The sequence below is a fragment of the Monodelphis domestica genome, chromosome 7 (genome assembly GCF_027887165.1).
Source record: "Monodelphis domestica isolate mMonDom1 chromosome 7, mMonDom1.pri, whole genome shotgun sequence".
Classification (NCBI taxonomy): Eukaryota; Metazoa; Chordata; class Mammalia; order Didelphimorphia; family Didelphidae; genus Monodelphis; species Monodelphis domestica.
This window is the reverse complement of record NC_077233.1, coordinates 259,555,844-259,574,359: the sequence shown is the minus strand read 5'-3', so window position 1 is coordinate 259,574,359 and position 18,516 is coordinate 259,555,844. Positions and strand designations below refer to the sequence as shown.

The 18,516-nt window shown below is 37.7% G+C and overlaps 2 protein-coding genes across 6 annotated transcripts in view; one reads left to right on the top strand and one right to left on the bottom strand.

Moving 5' to 3' along the window:
* Positions 1–18,359, bottom strand: part of TSTD2 (thiosulfate sulfurtransferase like domain containing 2) — a 37,685-nt gene extending 19,326 nt beyond the window's left edge. For 2 of the 5 annotated variants that reach the window (XM_001372527.4, XM_056806680.1), the window contains exons 1-3: positions 17,578–17,715; positions 8,701–8,916; positions 4,863–5,188 (exon numbers count right to left, since the gene is read on the bottom strand). In XM_001372527.4, the coding sequence (XP_001372564.2) occupies positions 4,863–5,188; positions 8,701–8,868 (494 nt within the window). In that variant the 5' untranslated portion in view covers positions 8,869–8,916; positions 17,578–17,715. Of the gene's footprint in view, positions 1–4,862; positions 5,189–8,700; positions 8,917–11,090; positions 11,550–17,577; positions 17,716–17,925; positions 18,064–18,221 lie in introns of those variants that run through there. The other 3 variants (XM_056806678.1, XM_056806679.1, XM_007498030.3) reach the window with 3 other exon arrangements.
* Positions 18,341–18,516, top strand: part of NCBP1 (nuclear cap binding protein subunit 1) — a 51,413-nt gene continuing 51,237 nt past the window's right edge. The window contains exon 1 of the mRNA XM_007498029.3: positions 18,341–18,473. Within this exon, the coding sequence (XP_007498091.1) occupies positions 18,440–18,473 (34 nt within the window). The 5' untranslated portion in view covers positions 18,341–18,439. The remainder of the gene's footprint in view (positions 18,474–18,516) is intronic.

The following is an 18,516-nucleotide window of genomic DNA, read 5'->3' as shown; positions in this document are numbered from 1 at the left end:
AGAAATTAACTTGCAACAAGCACAACTGATACTTTTGTCCACTCTCCCCTTTCTCATATAGAAGTTAATCATTCTTTAATACTCAGATCTTCTATGACATCTTTCTATCTATTTTAGAGTTTATCAATTGTCCCTATCCTTATAGTATTGTTATATGTCTTCTCTTATGTTACTGGGCTGTTTCCTTGGGAGACATTCCCACTAGTCTTAAAGTTCCTACAGGGGAAATGTATTTTATCTATATTTCTAATGACAAAGACAAAGATAATCTTTTTTAAAAGGTCAGAAACTTCATTGCCACATTAATAATTACATAGACGGAATGAGGAATTGTCTAATTGTCAAATTTCATTGCTACTAACAAACATAATATCAAATGTACTGGATTATACAACTGGAAGACTTGGGACAGAGGGGAAGGAGTGGGAGAGGGTCTGGAGAAAAAAGAAGGGTAAATACACAGATTCCTCTGATTCACAACAGCTATGGTGCCTAGCTAAGTTCATTCTTCTCAGGAAACACAGTGGTGGAGGGTGATAATTGAAGAGAATAAAACCACAGATGATTTCTGGGGCTTCTTTATTCCACAAATTTTCTTCCTACCCACTTACTGATTTTTAAAATTTCTCTCAGTTAAAGATATAAAACTTTAAATGAAGATACTAGAAGAAACACCTAAGTTATTTATACTTAAGGGTAGTCAACAAATGACTATATATGACAGATATCATATCCTTCCCTGTTTTGATACCAAGGATAGAATAGGCATAAAGAATTAAAATTGGGAGAGATTCTAGAAGTATGAGTTACCAGCCTGGGAACAAAAGGGGAGATATTTCACAACTTATCTAGAGTTAGAAGAGAATCAGTTTACTGAGGTACTTTTATGTAGCTAAAAATGCTTACTCTGCTTCAAAGGAATTTCATTATAAGGGAATTTTGTTGCCAGAAGATTCCTTAATGGAGTTATCAATGTATCCCAAAGAGGGACAATTCAATAGCATTTATTCACTAAGGACTTGGTGACTAACTGAAGTCAGTGAAGGTGAAGCTAAACAAAGAGCTTTTTAAATGACTTTTCTTGGCCTCCATTAGACCTGGAGTAGAAAAAAGCAGTTGCTTACTATGTTATTTTCCCTTTGAAGTAGTCAATCTTAAAAGGCCTTTGGGATAGAAATGAAATCCAGTAACAAGGATCAAAATCTGGCTATCCAGACTTGAATAATTACAGGATTTAGTTGAAAGGTCATCCATATCCTGTTTGAATATAAAAAGTCCACCATTAACACACAGGTTATATTCTGAAAGTCTATTCATAAAGTAACCGGGTGTACTTTCCCATAGAAACAGTATAAATGAAGGCTAGGTTCCCAGGTTAGTCAACAAAAGCTTATTTTGATGTTCTGGAAGTGTCCTACAGAACTCCATATAACCAAATATGATCTTGCTCTATAATTCTACTGCCTTGGAGATAAAATATATACTTCTCTGTTTAGGTTTTTAAAGCTTTTCAAAACTTGGCCTCAACCTACCTTTCTAGCCTTGCTGTATACCATTCCCCTTCCTCCACTCTGTAACCCAAATTGGCTTCCTCTATCTCATATGGTTCTGTCATCTCTTGCCCATGCCTCTACCCTTGCAATCCCTCCCCTCTTCCACCTCATAGAAACTTGTTGTTCCTATAAGACACAGCTCAAATACTACCATCATTAAGCTTTTTCTGATATCCCAATTACTAGTGTCTTCCATCCTAAACTACCTTATATTTAATTACCTTCTCTTTATTCTGTAAAAACTCATATATGCACACATCTCTTCTATTGGGATATGAACTCCTTGAGAGTCACTATCATTTTGTTATTTATGTTTGTGTACCTAGCACCTTGTCAGGCATATGGTGGACACTTAATAAATGCTTGTTATTGACTGGCTCTAAGGGAAACTGAGTTTAGAGTTCTAATTTAGGAAGCCAGGAAAACTTTTACCCTTATCGTTATCTTAACAAAGATTTTCCTCAACTCCAGTCTATTGGTGGGTGGCTCCAACATGTTTGGGGGTAGGGATGAAATGCAGTAATTTGAGGAAGAAGTGGATAAGGAATGGGATAGGTACTGGAATATGGACAGAGTTAAGTTTCAGCTGGCCAATAGGAAAGAAAGAATTGGGGGCAAGGGAGAAAAAGAACCTTCTTCCAGTATAAATGCCCAAACGACATTTCTCAGTCCTAAGCAGGTCCTCCAGTCACTTTCTTTTTCATTGCCCCTGGCTTTTGCTTCTTAGGAAGATTGTTCCTCTGTGAAAGAGAAGAATCTTAAAGCTTCCCTCCTGATATCTTATGTGTAATTTATCTGTTACTGTAAAAACTACAATCCCCAGCAAAACTACAATTCTCAGTACCCTACTCATTTCCTGTCATTATGTGCTGACAGGATATATATTGGGTGGAGTTCCATGTCTAGCTCTCTTTTCTTTTCTGTTGCAGCTTTGGGGGAGTGGGCATTTTGAGCAGGTAGAAAACTTAGTCACATGATTCTATTTTGTCAGATAATGAACTTTAAAAATATAATACTTGAAGTATTATATATTATTTTTAATTTTTATACTTGGCCCTGGGATTACTGAGGAGTTTTTAATGTTAGTAAAATCAAGAAAACAACCACGACACAAAAAAATTCCTTTTAAAATTTCCTCTCCCTCCTTTTTTGCCTAGTAGGTACTTACCTAGCAGGGGAAAACAAACGAAGGAATGCTCAAGGCTATTGTGGGGGGAGCAGTATGTTATAGGGTCAGGAGTACTGGACTTAACAGTCCAGAAAAGTACAAGTTCAAATCTTGCTTCTGACACTGTATATATATGTAGGCAAGTCATCTGACTACTCTCAACTTTAGTCCCATTTGTAAAATGGAGATAACGAAACTTTAGCACTTACCTCACAGGATTGTTCTAATGATCAAATGAGATAACACACATATAAAGGCCTCGGTAAGTTTTAAAGTGATACATAAATGTCAACTATTATTATTCTAACCAAGTTATCTAGTCCAGTGAAGATCAGTGAAGCTATGACAGGGTGTTGGGGTAAGCATCAAGAAGAAATAGTTTCAGACACCTACAGTCACTTCCTAGCTGAATGACTCTCAGCAAACAAGTCATTAGGTCTCTCTAGGTCTCAGTCTTCATCTGTAAAAAGAAGGGGGGTGGGGTTGGACTTGATGACCCCTTAAAATTTTCTAATGCTTTCAGCCCTATATCTATCTTTACATCTGCAAGTGTCAAATTTGCTTCTGATTGTTCTTTAGTTTTCAAATATTTGCCTACTCTATATTCAGAATTATGCCTGTCTGGATTTCCTTCTTGTCTGATTGGTTGGTGCTTCTTACTCTAATCACTTCCCTATTTCCTGCTGTTCTAAATCAGTGAATTCCTAGGAGCTGCTTTACCTTAGGTAGAGATTTTCGGTCTCAGGTAAGGCACTCTGCTGCCTTCTGTTGTCACCAGGAAAAAACACCAGATCTCTTACCCCTCTGTTAAGTGTATTAGTTCAGTTAAACAATGTTTACTAAGTGCCTGCTATATGCGGAACATTGTGTTAAGTGCTAGAGAAGATTCCCCAAATAAATATGATTCGAGCTCTTACAAAGCCGACAACTCCTTAGTCTTCAATTGCCTTAGTATGTGTCACATACATGACCCTTTTGTGGGCTGCCCTGGGCTTGGGACATATCAAATGCTCGATAAATCATTGGAGTGAATGGAAAACAGAATTGAAATACTTAAAGGGCTATTGGACCTATGAGTCTGTAGCCTGAAAAGTTGCACTGTCTACTTCTTTGTCACTGACTATCTTTTCCAAAAAGAAGTCTGTTGTTTGACACGTCCATTTGCCACACTTCTCATCACTAGTATTGCGGCCACCCCTAACCTCTGCTGTTCCCTTCTATAGAGTCCTGTTTTCTAGTACTTTCCCCATGTTTGTTGGTCTTCTGGTGAGAAGACTGAGAGACAGCAGGCAACGAGAACAATTTTTTAACTTGCAGTATGCAAATGACCAATCTCAACCTACCAGGCATGATATTTCAGGTCTCTGGCTAGAACTGAATGTACTTATTTTTATTATTCTTACCTTTCTTCACTGCCAAAGATACCTTCTAATTTGTTGAGGGAAGAAGAATAAGATGGGGGAGAACTATTTATTTTTTTAAACCCTTACCTTCTGTCTTGGAGTCAATACTGTGTATTGGCTCCAAGGCAGAAGAGTGGTAAGGGCTAGGCAATGGGGGTCAAGTGACTTGCCCAGGGTCACGCAGCTAGGAAGTGTCTGAGGCCAGATTTGAACCTAGGACCTCTTGTCTCTAGGCCTGGCTCTCAATTCACTGAGCAACCCAGCTACCCAGCTGCAACCCCCCCCCCCCCCCCCCCCCGGTTGGGAGAACTATTTCTGAGTTTGAAGCAGCTCAGAAAAAGCAAGGGAACAGGTTAGGAGGTGAATAAAATAGTAAGAGGATACAATGTAAACTCTATACATTTCAATCTTCTAAGGATATCACTATATTATAGCACAGTGCATTAATGTGCAAAATGTCAAACTAACCGAAAAAAAGCTAAATTATGTTCATTATGCTGTTTAAGAAACCAAGGAAGTATGTACTATGTACAAGAAATAATTTCATCAAATGATTGTTCAAAAAGATTTTGTATTTTAAAAGATCAAGGCAGAGTACCTGTAAAAGTCATTTAAGTGACAATACTGTCAGATGTTATATTTCTAAATATTTGAAAAACGTACCATTTTAAATAGGTAACAGTTACTGAGATAACTGGATAGATTAAAAAAATTCAAGCCAAACTAAGAAAATCTAACCTTATCAGTTCATCAAGCCTAAAGGAGCTCACATCTGGGAGGTCATCAGACACTTGATGGTTACAAGTAGGGGGCACATTTAGTCCATTTGTCTTGAATGCAGATTTGCAGGGCTTAGGGGTGTCAGCCTCAGCAGCCAGTTGCTTTAAAACAGTAGAGGTCTGATGATAAACATCTTCCCTGTGCTGGGCAGCTATATGTCTGTGGATGCCAATTTGGTCTTTGAAGATCTGCTGGCAGCATGTCCACCACACTCTTTTGGAGGGAGATGAAGAGCAGCTGGTGGGTTCTGGAATTTCCTTTGTTTTGACCAAAAGGGCAAATGCCTGTAATACATCAGAAATAGCATCAACTGGCATTCTTATTCCAGAAAAAAATTGTGAAGTACCCTAGGTATCAATATGAAATGTTAATTTCTATAAAGATGCTTTTTAAGGCCTAGGTCAAATTATTGAACTTGTCTGGGGCTTAATTTCTCTAGCTATAAACTGTGATTTCTAATGATCTTCCCAGTTCTGAAATTCTATAGAAACACTAGTTTTATTGGCATAGAACAATTCCTTTATTAGGAGATAAGATTTCCCTTACTTAAAAAAGTTTCCCTTTAATTTTGTAACTTCTCAAGCCACTGTTTTCTCCCTTTACTAGAGACAGCTAGGTGGTGCAGTGAATGAAGAGAGCATACACAGCTAGTAAAGAAATCTTGATTGTATCTCTCTCCACAGTATAAAGATAAATATACATGATTTTTGATTAAAAATTATTTTGAAGTAGTAATATATGTGCTTCTGTCTGTTGACATACTATAGGTAGCAATGTCTATTTTTTCAATCTCATTTTGAGACTTAGAGTTATTTGTAATAAAGAATTTGGGAATATGAAGAACTAAGGAAATAATTCATAATATTCTCAATCATGCCTAACTCTATACTAGGAAAAACATAGTAGTACTGTTACTTCCAACTTGCCCAGTACATATCTTGTATGTATATTGTTGTTCACATCCCTTTTTACCATGATAATTGAAGCTTCTTGAGGTTAAGGATTGTTTTTGCATTCCTTTTTATCATTTTGCTTAGTATACAGTCTGGTACTTACTAAGCACTTAATAAAATGCTTGTTGATTTGACATGGCTGATACATGAGCTTGAGGAAAATTAATAATTTGCAGATTAAAATTTTAGCATGTTCATCTTAAAGCTGTAAGAACTGATCCATGAACACATCTATAAGAAATATTATTGTGACAAGGGTATGAAGGATAAACTGGAATAGTAAAGAGTCAGATTTTAACATTAGTGAAGCACTTACTTTGCCAGGCATTAGGGATACAAATTCAAAGAGTAAAAGAATCCCTATGCACAAGCTTACATCTGAACATTTCCCATGGATTTTTAAGGGGAAAGAGTAGAAGCAGGAAGAACCTTAAGGAAGCTATTTTTTTTTTTAAAAAAAAGTCTCGGATATACTAGCAATGAGGGATATAGGAATAGACAGGAAGAGGATGGATGCAAGAAAAGTTGCAGAGGTGGATTCAAAGGGACTAATTGAGTTTTAACAGAATACAAAAGGAGAATTGTTAAATAAATTGAGGTATATGAATGTAAAGAAATATTATTCTACTATAAGAAATGACAAGAGATGATTTAAGGGAATCTTGAATAGTATAAAGTGATAGAGAACAAAGTGAGAAGAACCAGGAGAATACTATGTATATAAGAACAATAAGATGGTAAAGAAAAAGAACTATGATTGACTTAAGAACTCTGATCAATGCAATGATTGACCATGTTTCTAGAAAAACTTTTAGTTAATTAGGACAGGGGTAAGAATGCAAGAAGGAGGTAAACAGTAGTAACCCTCCCCCCCAAAAGAAGACCAATGAAAAAAAAATTTTAATGCTGAGAGAATAAAAGGAAGCACATGTGATTCATGGTTTCATAGAGAATCTTTTTTTTTTTTTTTTGGTCTATGCAAGTGGACATACATGCTCTTTTTTGGTATTTAAGTTCATAATTAAAATAAGTTTTTAAAAATGTAATATATGTCTGTTGACTAATAATGACTATGACCTTTCCAGATCATGGACCAAAAACAAGTATGTAGGAGCAGTTTATTTCACGTTGACTTCATTAATATGTGATTCAGTTAGCACTTGTAAAATAAAATGAACTCATAATTTTGTTTTCTGATACACTTTAAAAAACATAAATACATTATTGCTTTAATATACAGAATGTATCTTGTTAAAATTAAAACTACATCTACTTCTGAATTATGCAGAGGAGCTATTGAAGTAGTGGCACACAAGAATGTAATTTGGATAGGAAAAAATGGAATAAATTATATTTAAATATATATCACATGAGCTATGTCATTATTTTATATCCTTCAATGGTTTATACCAATGTTTGGTCAAACTTGCTATAAGTAACTCTACAGAGCTAATGAGCTTATACAATATGGATGAAAAAGTCAATGATAAAATGGAAAAATTGCAGGACTTGATTTATGTCATACAATAACAAAGCCAAGAATTGAACATGAGTGATTCTGTCCTCTAATGTGTGACTTTAGACAAATCTAAAGTATCTAAATAGCTTTAGATAAATCTAAATGGCCCGAGAGTCAGTTCCCTCATTTGTAAAGTGGCAATAAGAATTCTTTCGCTCTCATAGAGTTGTGAAAATCAAATTAAGTAATATGACCACAAAATAATAAAAGTAAGTTAAACCCAAGAAAATAAATATTGGCTTATTTTCCCAGGATCAAAAAGAAATTGCTGTGGCTTAAATTGAAATCAAGTCTTGGCCTACATTAAATTCAAACTATTGGTTCTCCTTTTAAATCCCTCTGCATATGACTTTCATGTAAATCACTAGTCAGAAAAACTGCTACTACATGCAGATAAAATTGTTTATTAGTCTAGGATGTAGAGATGAAAGAAGAATGTAAAGGTGGCAAAAAAGGGACACCATTAAATTAACAATAACTAATATTTAATTTGAGACAGTAAAATATACTGGCCAGGGAGCCAAGTGGCCCATGGATGAAGTGCCAGATTTAGGGTCAGGAAACCTGAGCTCAAATCTGGCCTCAGACACTTACTAGCTTTATGACCCTGGGCAAATCACTTAATCCTGTTTGCCCCAAGTTCCTCATCTGTTAAATGATCTGGAAAAGGAAAAGGCAAAACCACTCCAGTATCTTTGCCAAGAAAACCCCAAATGGGGTCACAAAGAGTCAGACATGACTGGAATGACTGAACAACAACAATAATGTATTGGATAGAAAGCCTGTTTCAGAATTAGAAATACCAGAGTATAAGTCCTACCTCTGACTTATGCTAACTATGTTACCGTGGACAAGTCACTATCAATATCTCAGTGCTCCTAGGTATATTTCTAAAGACTATTAGTTGAAAAACAGGTGCTGATCTGCACAGATAGCTTCCTAACCAGAAGTTCCCTGGACCAATGAAATCACAACTCTGGCCCCACCCCAACATTAACATATTAAGCATTACATGCAAGTCATTTAGCTACTGAGTGGAGATAGTCAAAAACAAAAACCAAACAAATAAAAATACTCCCTATTCTTAAGAAGCTGACATTATTTTTAGTTAAATTAAAAGTTGGGGTTAATGAAAACTTTGAAAATCAAACAATTGTTGCACCCTGATTACTGAAGTATATTTGCAAAACTATGTGTGATATTGTGAGTAAAGGAAATAAGTATTTAAAAAGAACTCTAAAATCTGATTGAGACCACATAGAAGAGCTGATGCTGACTTACTTTGTGTAATCATATATAATACAGTGAAACATAGCATTTTTACCTTTTTCTTTGCATGGGCATACTTTTTCCTCATATTAGCATCTAATTCAGCTCTGAGACTACTATTAGGAGAAATGAGGTTTGTGTCTTTTAAATCCAAGTCTGGAAATCTTAATATACAGGAATCCAGGTCATCTCCTTGGACTGGTAGCAGAGAAGAAGGCATCATTGTTTTATTGCAGTCGTGAGCCTTATATTTCTTTGGGTGTATTACTACCTGTTAGATAAGGAATATAGAAAGACCAATGTTAAAGACCTATAATAATCCACTATGGAAATTAGCAATGACCTAGGACTTTGAAAGAAAGGGGAGTCTTTGGAGGGACAAAAATTCAATGATGGGCAATTAAAAGTTTATTAATGAGTTCATGTTACTTAACGTTTAATGGACATTTGCTATGTTTAAGACACTATGCTTTAACTTCCCACTCTTAGCTTTTTATACTCACGTCCTTTGGGGAATGATAGGAATTAACATTTATAGACATCACACCCACCCACTCACAATATGCTGAGAGAGAATTTAAGTAATTTCCTCAAGGTCACAACTAATAAATGTCTAAGGTAAGATCTGAATTCATGTCTTCTGATTCCAAGTCCAGAGCTCATTCTATGTGTCACAAAGAATTGGTATCAAGTCTAAATGTACTATCCAGATAAAACATAACACACCCATACACACAAAAATTTAATTCCATTTTAATAAGCTCAAAGAGTACATCAAAATTACCAAGTTGTATGAAACTTTTGTGAAATAAAAGACAGTAGTGTATTGCTACATTGCATTCTTTTAAAACTTTTTAAGATACAAAGCAACTTTGGTACAAATAAAGAAATTAGAAGAGGATGATTACTTCTTGCCTTTTTTCTTTAACTACATTTAAACATGATATCCAATAAAATTGGACATTCTAAAAAAATGCCATATTAGGGACATGGGTCACTTAGTGTTATCATATTTAACCAATATTAGACAATTCTATATAATATCTTCTTATTTCAGATTCTATGAAATAAGATAAAGGACCATCCTAGACTACCATAGAGGTAGGGAGAAGAAAATTTTCTATGAATTTATATGCTATTTAAAGATCATTTTTTATTATGCTTGAGGTTCAATTTGAAAATTCATGTATTTATGGAAGAGCAAAGCACTTCTTGGCAGATGATGTTTGGATGGCTGGGGGCTGAAAAATAATGGGTCAGTTTAAGATAATAACAAAATGAAATTCTATGAATGTTTTTGTGGAAATTTCGTATGTTAATAAAGTATCTTGAAGGAACAAAAATTACTTTCTGAATGACTATGACAAGTTGGCTTTTTACAGTATAAGTTTATAAAACAAACCACATCACTAATGTGACATTTTAAAAACAAATTAAAATTTTAATTACAGAAGGAAGGAAAAGCAGAATTCACCCTCTCAGGTGCATTACTCTAGTACCACATTTTGTTATTTCTGCATTTACAAAAAGCATTTGCTTTAAATTAAAAACAATTTAAATGAAAAAAATCTAATTTTAAAAAATAGATTTAAAAAACTTCCTTTTATTGTATAGCCACAGTAGTCTTCCATTTTTAATAAGGTTTAGATATAAAGTCAGGTATTTATATTCTAACCCCATTTGAAAAAAATGCAGAGTATGTTTGAGTAAAGAATTTTATGAATCTTAAAACACTATGTTTGTGGCAGCTAGGTAGTTGAGTGGATCGAGGCTCAGCATTCTAAGAGGTAGGTGATAATAGGAAGTGTATTCCAGGCATGGAGGCAGGAACTAGAGGAGGGAAGGGCAAGTGTAAGCAGTTGTCAGTAAGCCAATGTGGCTCAAGTTTAGATGTGTGAAGATGAATAATAGGAAAAAAAGTCTCTCCAAGTAGAATGAAGTCAGATTGTGAAGATGGGCTTTATATTCTATAAGGAGTAATCTATATTTTACCCTGGACACAATAAAGAGCCATGAACTACAAGAGCTTTTATAGCAGGGCAGTGATGAGATTGGATACTTTAGGAGTTATTTTCTTCGGTGGATTTTTGTGCCTCCTTTTATATTTGGGCAATTCTAGTTTTTAGAAATTTGTTTTCTTCAATGAGTTTTTCCCCAAGCTGTTGACTATTTCTCTTATTTTGCTTCCTAATTTTTCTTCTACTTTTCTTATTTGGTTTTTAAACTCCCTTTTGAGTTCTTCAGGAATTTGGGGGAGGGGGGCTGATACATTTTCCTTTGAGACTATGCATGTTTCCATTTTTTTGTTTGTTGTCCTCTATCGAGTTTGTATTTTGATTTTCCCTTTCCTATTTAGAAAGTAGCTTTCTAAGGTCAGATTTTTTTTCCTTGCCTTTTGCTCATTTTTCCATCCTTAAATTTTTTTTTTTGAGGGGGTGACCTTACCTATATATTCAACTCTATTCCTGGGGTGGAAGGAATGAGTTTGTATTGTGGTCTACTCCAGTGTTTGGGGGCAGCCTGGCTGCCTTTGGTCCTTCGGTAGACACTTTGAAGAGGTGGCCTTGCTGGCTCATTATGGGGAAATCCACAGCTGCTCTGTCCAGATGCCACCTGTGCTGGACTAAGCTGGATTCCACATCCCCTGCTTCTGGTTCCCCCAGATGTCATGTGCACTAGATTGCTCTCCCCTCTTAAGCAAGTGAGATAGGTCATTCCTGCTGTACTTCTATATTGTCTTGGGATGGAATACTGTTTCAAACTCTTATTAGTCCTGATACTCCAAAATTCGTTTTGCGGCTCTGTGTGTGAAAACTCAGGGTATTTCTTCCTTATTCTGTCCATCTTAGCTCTGGGAAAAAGTCCAGAAGATTTAGGAATATCACTTTTGACAGTTGTTAAAAGCTGAATTGGAGAGAGGGAAGAAATTTCAATAACTGGTGATTACGATCAATTTACGTTCACTTAAAATTCTTCTATATGACCTCAGACTTCATGAATCATTCCAATATTTACATAATTGTTAACTTCTGTAAATTCTCTCATTATGGCATATAATCTTAAATCTCACACAAGATTATAAGATTCTTCAATGTTTTCTCTGTCTTTTGTATTCCTTATAATGAATTCCTTATATAATGTATTCATCATAATGAATAATATAAACTTTTAAGGTAATTTTCAGTAAAAGCAATGAAACATTTATAAAACTGTCTATACACAGTAAAAGACAGCTCTTTCTTAGACCATCACCAAGTAGATTTGTTAATGAATACTCTAATTTCACAGTGTGTAGATTAGATTTACAAGGCAGCTCCATAGCTAGAACCTAAAGAAGAGTAGCATTCCAAGAATAGGAGTCAATGTGTTTGAATAAATTAAAATAATTTGAAAAGTCAGGATTTGAATAAATGAAAATGGAAAGGATCATTCAAATGCTACTTGTATCAACGGCATTATGTCAACCTGAAAGTCCAGTACAGCTTGCTTCTAAGTGCCTGAGGATGTCTGCTAGTAGAGCTGCACAAAATGCACATTTTTAACTAACTTGCTCTTATCTCCTCTATTCTAAGTATATGTGTGTGGGTCATGTGTGAAATTAACATAAAAATAACTCATAGTTGGCACATGTGCAGGAGCTGTCCAAGCACTTATCTATGGAAGCCAATTAACCATGGGAATCCAGGAACTAAGATCTGCAACTGTGGCCAAGAATTTTGGGTAGTTTGGCTTGTAAGAGCCTTATTTCTCTCTTTCTTTCTCTTTACTAATAAATACTTATACATTTAGTATAACATCACTAAGATTTTTATTTGTTATAGTCTACATACATTCATATATACACACAGATATATATGCATACACATATATATGAAGAGACAGGGTGAGGGCAGGAATAGAGTGGACTCTGCTCATTATGCACCTGTTGTGACATTGATATGAGTATTAGTAGTGTATATATAGACCAAGAGAATGACAAAGACATAGAGTGAGCATGATTCTAAACACCTGTCATGCTTGTGATGCATATGTATGAATGCTTAACTACATAAATATAGGAGTCAGTGTAGTGTTATAGAAAGAGTCTTGGGATCGAAAGACCTGTATCTGAATATCATTTAAGCTACTTGACACCTGCACATCAACCTAAGAAAAGTCATTAACTTCTCAGTCTCCATTTTCTTATCTGTACATGTTCAAAGGTTTAAAGAATGGCAACTAGAAGTTATCTTAAAAGTAATCTAGTCCAACCCACTCATTTTATACATAAAGAAACTGAAGTACAGACAGGATAAGTGACTTGGTGACAATAACAGACAGAAAAAGTGGTAGGTTGACTGTAAATCCTACCCTCCTTTCAATTAAACCATGATCTCTAAAGTCTTTTCTAGCTCTACTATCTTTGTGATTCTGTGTGCTGTATAATAAATGAATAATTTTGAAAAAGTTTTAGTTGCTTACAACTGTGTTTACTATCATTTAAAACATTTATCTATAACACAAATATGACATTTACATATTATTAAGAATGTGGGCCATATCAACAAGCATATATCTCACTTTGCTTTCCTACCCCATCACTTTTGAAATTCCATGTCTAGAATGTCCTCCTCCTCTACCACTCTAGTCCCTAACCTCAATTCTTCCCATCACTCTCCCATCCCTTCTTCAGGGCCAGCTCCAATGCCATCTCCTCCATCAGGCCTTATTTCCTAAGAGAAAAGTCTCTCCCCCATCTGAGTTCTTGGCCTTTTGTATTTCTCTTATATGTGATTCATTTTCAGTTTTAATAATTTCACATGAAAGGGTGAAGGACTTGAATCAAAGAACCAGATTTCAAATCTCAGCATGCCACTTGTTACCCCAATGATCTTAGTCACCTAACCTCTCTGGACCTCTATAAATAAGGGGAGTTGTACTAAATGACTTCTAAAGTCCCTCCTAGTTTTAAATATATGATCCCATGATTCCTGAAATTATATTTCTTTTAACTCCTTGTCACTACACTGTTTTCAAAACAGAGAGTACCTGGGTCTCAGAATTTCAATAGGCTTTTTGGGGCTAAGATCATGGCTAATGAGTCACTCTCATGTCCTGTTTCCTCACTTCTCTTCTTATTGCAAGTCACTCTATGGGCAGCACTTAGTTTAGCTACAAGGGTAAGAAAACTCAGTAATCCACGGAATTCATCACCTCTGACTTCCAGTTTATTCTTTATCACCCAAATCTACTTTTCTGTCCAGTGACACAGTCAAAGCAAGCCAACAGGACAAATTCTTCATGGAGGGAGCCCTCTAGTGGCTCTCTAGAATATGAAAGAAAGAAGAAGAATCATGAAAGCTGGAAGGACTCCTTGCACTGCCTAATAAGTAGCAGGGCCAAGATTTGAATTTGATCATTGTGAAGATTAAATTAATTCTCCCCTGATTGTGAAGATTAAATTGTAACCCCTGACTATTTTTAGAACACCCTACTTAAAGTTGAGTATGGAGATCTGCCCATTTTTAGATCTAATCACCAAAAGTATAAACATCCCACTTAATCACTGAGTGGGAGGTCTGTGACCCATGTGGGTGATGAATCAGAATGGACTGACTGCCTTCTGGGCAGTCCTAGAGCAGAGAGTCAGGAAGTAACACAAGAGAAAATGTCTTTAAAAGGGAGTGACAACTTTCTGAAGGAATTCAATTCTTAATGCGTTTGAGTTGAGGCTGGTGAAGAGGGGCAGAAGGATCTGCTGATTGGACCTCAGACCCCGATCCTTAGACTGACACTTGGTGAAGAAAAGCTGACTGAACTGCTGGATTTTTCAGAAGAAACTTCCCCAGGTCCAAGGGCCTCCCCGTTGAGGACTAAACTCCCCTGCCTGGGTTGAGACAAGGGGCCGGAGATAAATTACTTAGTGTTTAGGCTAGATAATCTTACCTTATCCCTTTCTGATTTCTTACTTCACTCTTTCTACAATTTGTAAGTATATTGTAAATAAATCTCTTTGGAATTAATTAAATTCCTGACCACCACACTCTTAAATCATCAAGTCCAACCCTTCAAAAAATAACCCCTTTTAACCCTTACATCATTTAACCTCCAAATCCAGAAGTAGAGCCAAGACATACCATGTGCCAAGTGGGTGGAGGCTAGCACTGATTCTGGTAGACAACAGCTTAGGATCACCTCTAGTTCATCAGTTCTGCTTCCAGCCTGGCCTACCATTACCCAGGGGAATAACTCTTGTGGAGATCCTATAGGACAACTGCCTCTGTAGTGGATTCTACAACCTTGTTAAGTAGTTAAGATCCAGAAAAGAAAGTTCTTGCCAATGTCAAGTGGTTCAATACCAGAAATATGGTTCTGTCTGTGGAAATAAATCTAAACAAGATGCACTGGCCTTGTCCTTGTACCCTAAGGAACATGGGAGTTTTCCATTGGTCCTTAAATTGTACTTTTCTGGGATGTTTCCATCCATTAGAATGTGAGCTCTTTAACAACAGGTATTATCTCACTTTCCTATCTGTATTACCAGTGCTTAGCACACTTAAATAAATGGTATCCTTCCTTCCTTTTTCCCTTTCACCTTATTGCTTCTTTGGGCTTTGAAGTAAGTAATAAGTAAGAACTCTTATCTCTAAGAGAATGAAAGGATAATATTATCAATTGTTTGGATACTGAAAGTGAGAGTAATCAACTGCTCTAGAGACTTAAGGCACAGACTCTTTCAGCATAAAAGCAGCCAGTAGTGAAGCTATTTTTTTCTGCTTTTGCTAAAAGGGAAAATGAAGCTTATAGTGCGCTTATAATACTGAACCTAAAACTATATGCTGCACTCAAATTTATATATATTAGATTTAGGGAAAAATGTATAACCTATATTTGTGTGTGTATATATACATATATATACACATACACATCTATATATGCACATTCACACATGCTACATACATACATTTATATAATAGAGCAGAAAAAGTGGAACAGTGGATAGAGTAAGCCTTGGTCTTAAGGATGACCTTTATTCAAGTGTTGACTTTGACACATACAAGCTGTGGGTCCCTAGGCAAATCACTCTTTGGGCCTCAAGTCTGCTAATAAAGGGAGAAAGGAATTAATGACATCTTAAGTCTATTCCAACATTAAATATACTATTCTATGCCCTTATTACACAAGAAATGCTCAACAATTCTCTCAGAAGGTAAGCTCTCAATTTACATTGCTAGAGGGAGTTTCCTCCACTATAATCCCCTACAGAGTCCCTGCAGCTCTTCCTCTCAATACTAAGAATAATTTATTCGGCATTTCAAAAAACATGAAATTACAGATCTGGTAAAAAAACAAAACAAAACAAAAAAGACCCCCAAAGGCAGTAAGATGGAAAGTCTGAATGTCCTTCTAAGATATTACCATGACATAAAGAAGGATTTTTGGTTTTTGTTTTGGCCTATCATGGTAATATCTTAGAAGGACATTCAGACTTTCCATCTTATCATTTGAAGTAGATCTTCAAGGTGCTCTTTGCAACAAAAAAGGGGAGCAATTTGTTGGTAATGCTTTTTCATTACCTGGACTATATAGCAGGAACAGTACCTAACTTTGAAAATATTATCAAGACATCTTTAAAGGCTGTCTATGAAGTATGGTGCAATAGAAAGAGTACTTTGGAGACTTAGGATATGAATTCAATCCTGCCTCTGGCACTTACTACTTGACCCAAAGCCTTAGTTTCCTTATCTGTAAAATAAGGTGGCTAGACTAAAGGCTATCTATGATACTTTCTAGCACTAACTCTGGGATCCCCCCACCTTATTCAAAATAGTCAAATTGATCTGTGATGTCATCATTTCTGATGTTCCCTCCAAGAATAAATTGTTCTCCCCACAATTCATCCCTGCCTATCTAGGGTATATGACTCGTTTATATCCTTCCATAAATTTGCCACAGCTTCCACCCAATATATGCAAAATGTTCCTCTTCTTTTGCCAGATAATACTAATAGAGGGCACCCAGGCTGTCTTCTATTTGACTAACCCATTTTCCCCTCCCGATGCTATTTCTATACTCTAGGTTTTTGAAGTTCATCACTTGTTATAAAGTGCATTCAACTCATACACATTAAGTGTCTTTCCATTACCTCTTTGTTCATAGGCATTTTCAGTTCTTCAAATTTGCATTCCAGCTACATAACCCCTTAAATACTAGTATTTTAAGAAAATAAGCCTTCATTGGGATCATTAAAAGAGCTTTTCAAGACCCTGATGGCTTTTGTTTAATTCTGAGTCCAATTCAATCTGTTCAAAGGACGGATGATGGATACCGGTTCTCTATCCAACTACACGTTTTGCTTACTTGGTTTTTCTTGATTTAATGGACAGGCCAAAAGCCTTTAAGTGGTTACATCCCTTCCAGTAGCCTCTTAAGCGTTCTGGGTTTGATCCCAAAACAGAGGCTCCTAGAGGATATCTCACAATCCCTTTAGGTCTCTGTGCTGGGGGAATCCTACCTTACTCAAGATGAAATTATCTTGCTTAGTGCATTTGCTTTCCCCAATATTCAAATGGGCATATAAAGAGGCGGGTGGGTGAAAAACATTAGGTTCTAACTCGTTTTGTTGAAGGATCTTTAGAATTAACTGAGCCTCAGTTTCCTCCTCTGTAAAACGGGGTTTCACAATCCCTACCTTGCAATGGGGAAAGGAATAAAGGAACACATGGGTGTAAAGAGCTTTGCAAATTTCCAGGCGCGACTGCGAAACTAGTTATTGTCAGCGCGGGTAGGATTCATGGGCTACACGGGGATGGGGACTGGAGTGGCGCCAAAAGAACACCTCCTCCTCGTGCCTCCGGGGTCCAGTCGGGCCGCGTGCACAGTGCCCAGGAGGTGGGGGTGGGGGCCGAGGCCGTCAATAGGACACCTGGAAAGGACTAAAGGAGGTACATACCTGGCCGGGTCCGATCCTTCCACGGAGCTTCTACTCATGGACCCTTCTATCCTAGGCAACCACTGCAACAAACAGTCCCGCGCTCCCTCTGCCCGTTCCCGTTTCTTCCCCCAGCCAGAACTTTGGAGACGGCCCCTCAGTCCAGAAATCGTCTATGTACGGTAAGCGCAAGGGCAGTCGGGAGAATCAACGAGTGGCATGGAAGGACTGGAGGTATTCGGGGGCTAGAGCGTCACGGCCTCAGCATCGGGCGGGCTAGGAGCTAGGGGAGACTCCTCCTCAGTTCCCACCCACATCTATTCCCGCCTCCCCTCCCCCAGCCTCTGCCCACGCAAGACGCGCGCCCACCCGGCAGGGGCCGAAGCTTCAGGAATTGGTTCTCCCGGCTTGCTTTTCTCCCGGAAGAAGATTGAGAGCGAAGACCAGGACGGGGTGGAACGGAGGAAGGGGAGGGAGAATGCAGCGGAAACCCGCTCCGCGGCCTTGTTAGGTTGGTCCCTTGGGTTCGCCTACTCGAAGTTCCCCCAACCTCGTCGAGCGCCCTCACACAACGCTCCCCGCCCCTCCTCCCGAGATCCTTACGGGACGCCTTAGTGACGGTGGAAACGGGAGCCAAATCCCCGCCCCCACCCCTCCTCACTCACGCGAGATCCAGCGTGCGAGTGCGTCTGCGCTCCAGGCGTCCCGCAGCTCCCCGCGTCGCTCCGAGCCTTAGCTCAGCCGCCTTGCCACCCTCTCCATCGCAGCTTCCGCCCTTCTTCGTCGCTGTGAAGGGAACGGCGCGGAGTTTCCGCCATCGGAAGGCGGACGCGGAGGCGGGAGCAGGAACTCGGAGGAGAAGGGGGCGCGGGCAGCTGGCGGCATGTCGCGGCGGCGGCACAGCGACGAGAACGATGGTAAGTAAGCGGGCGAAGGAGCGGCCGAGCGGGGATACCCGGG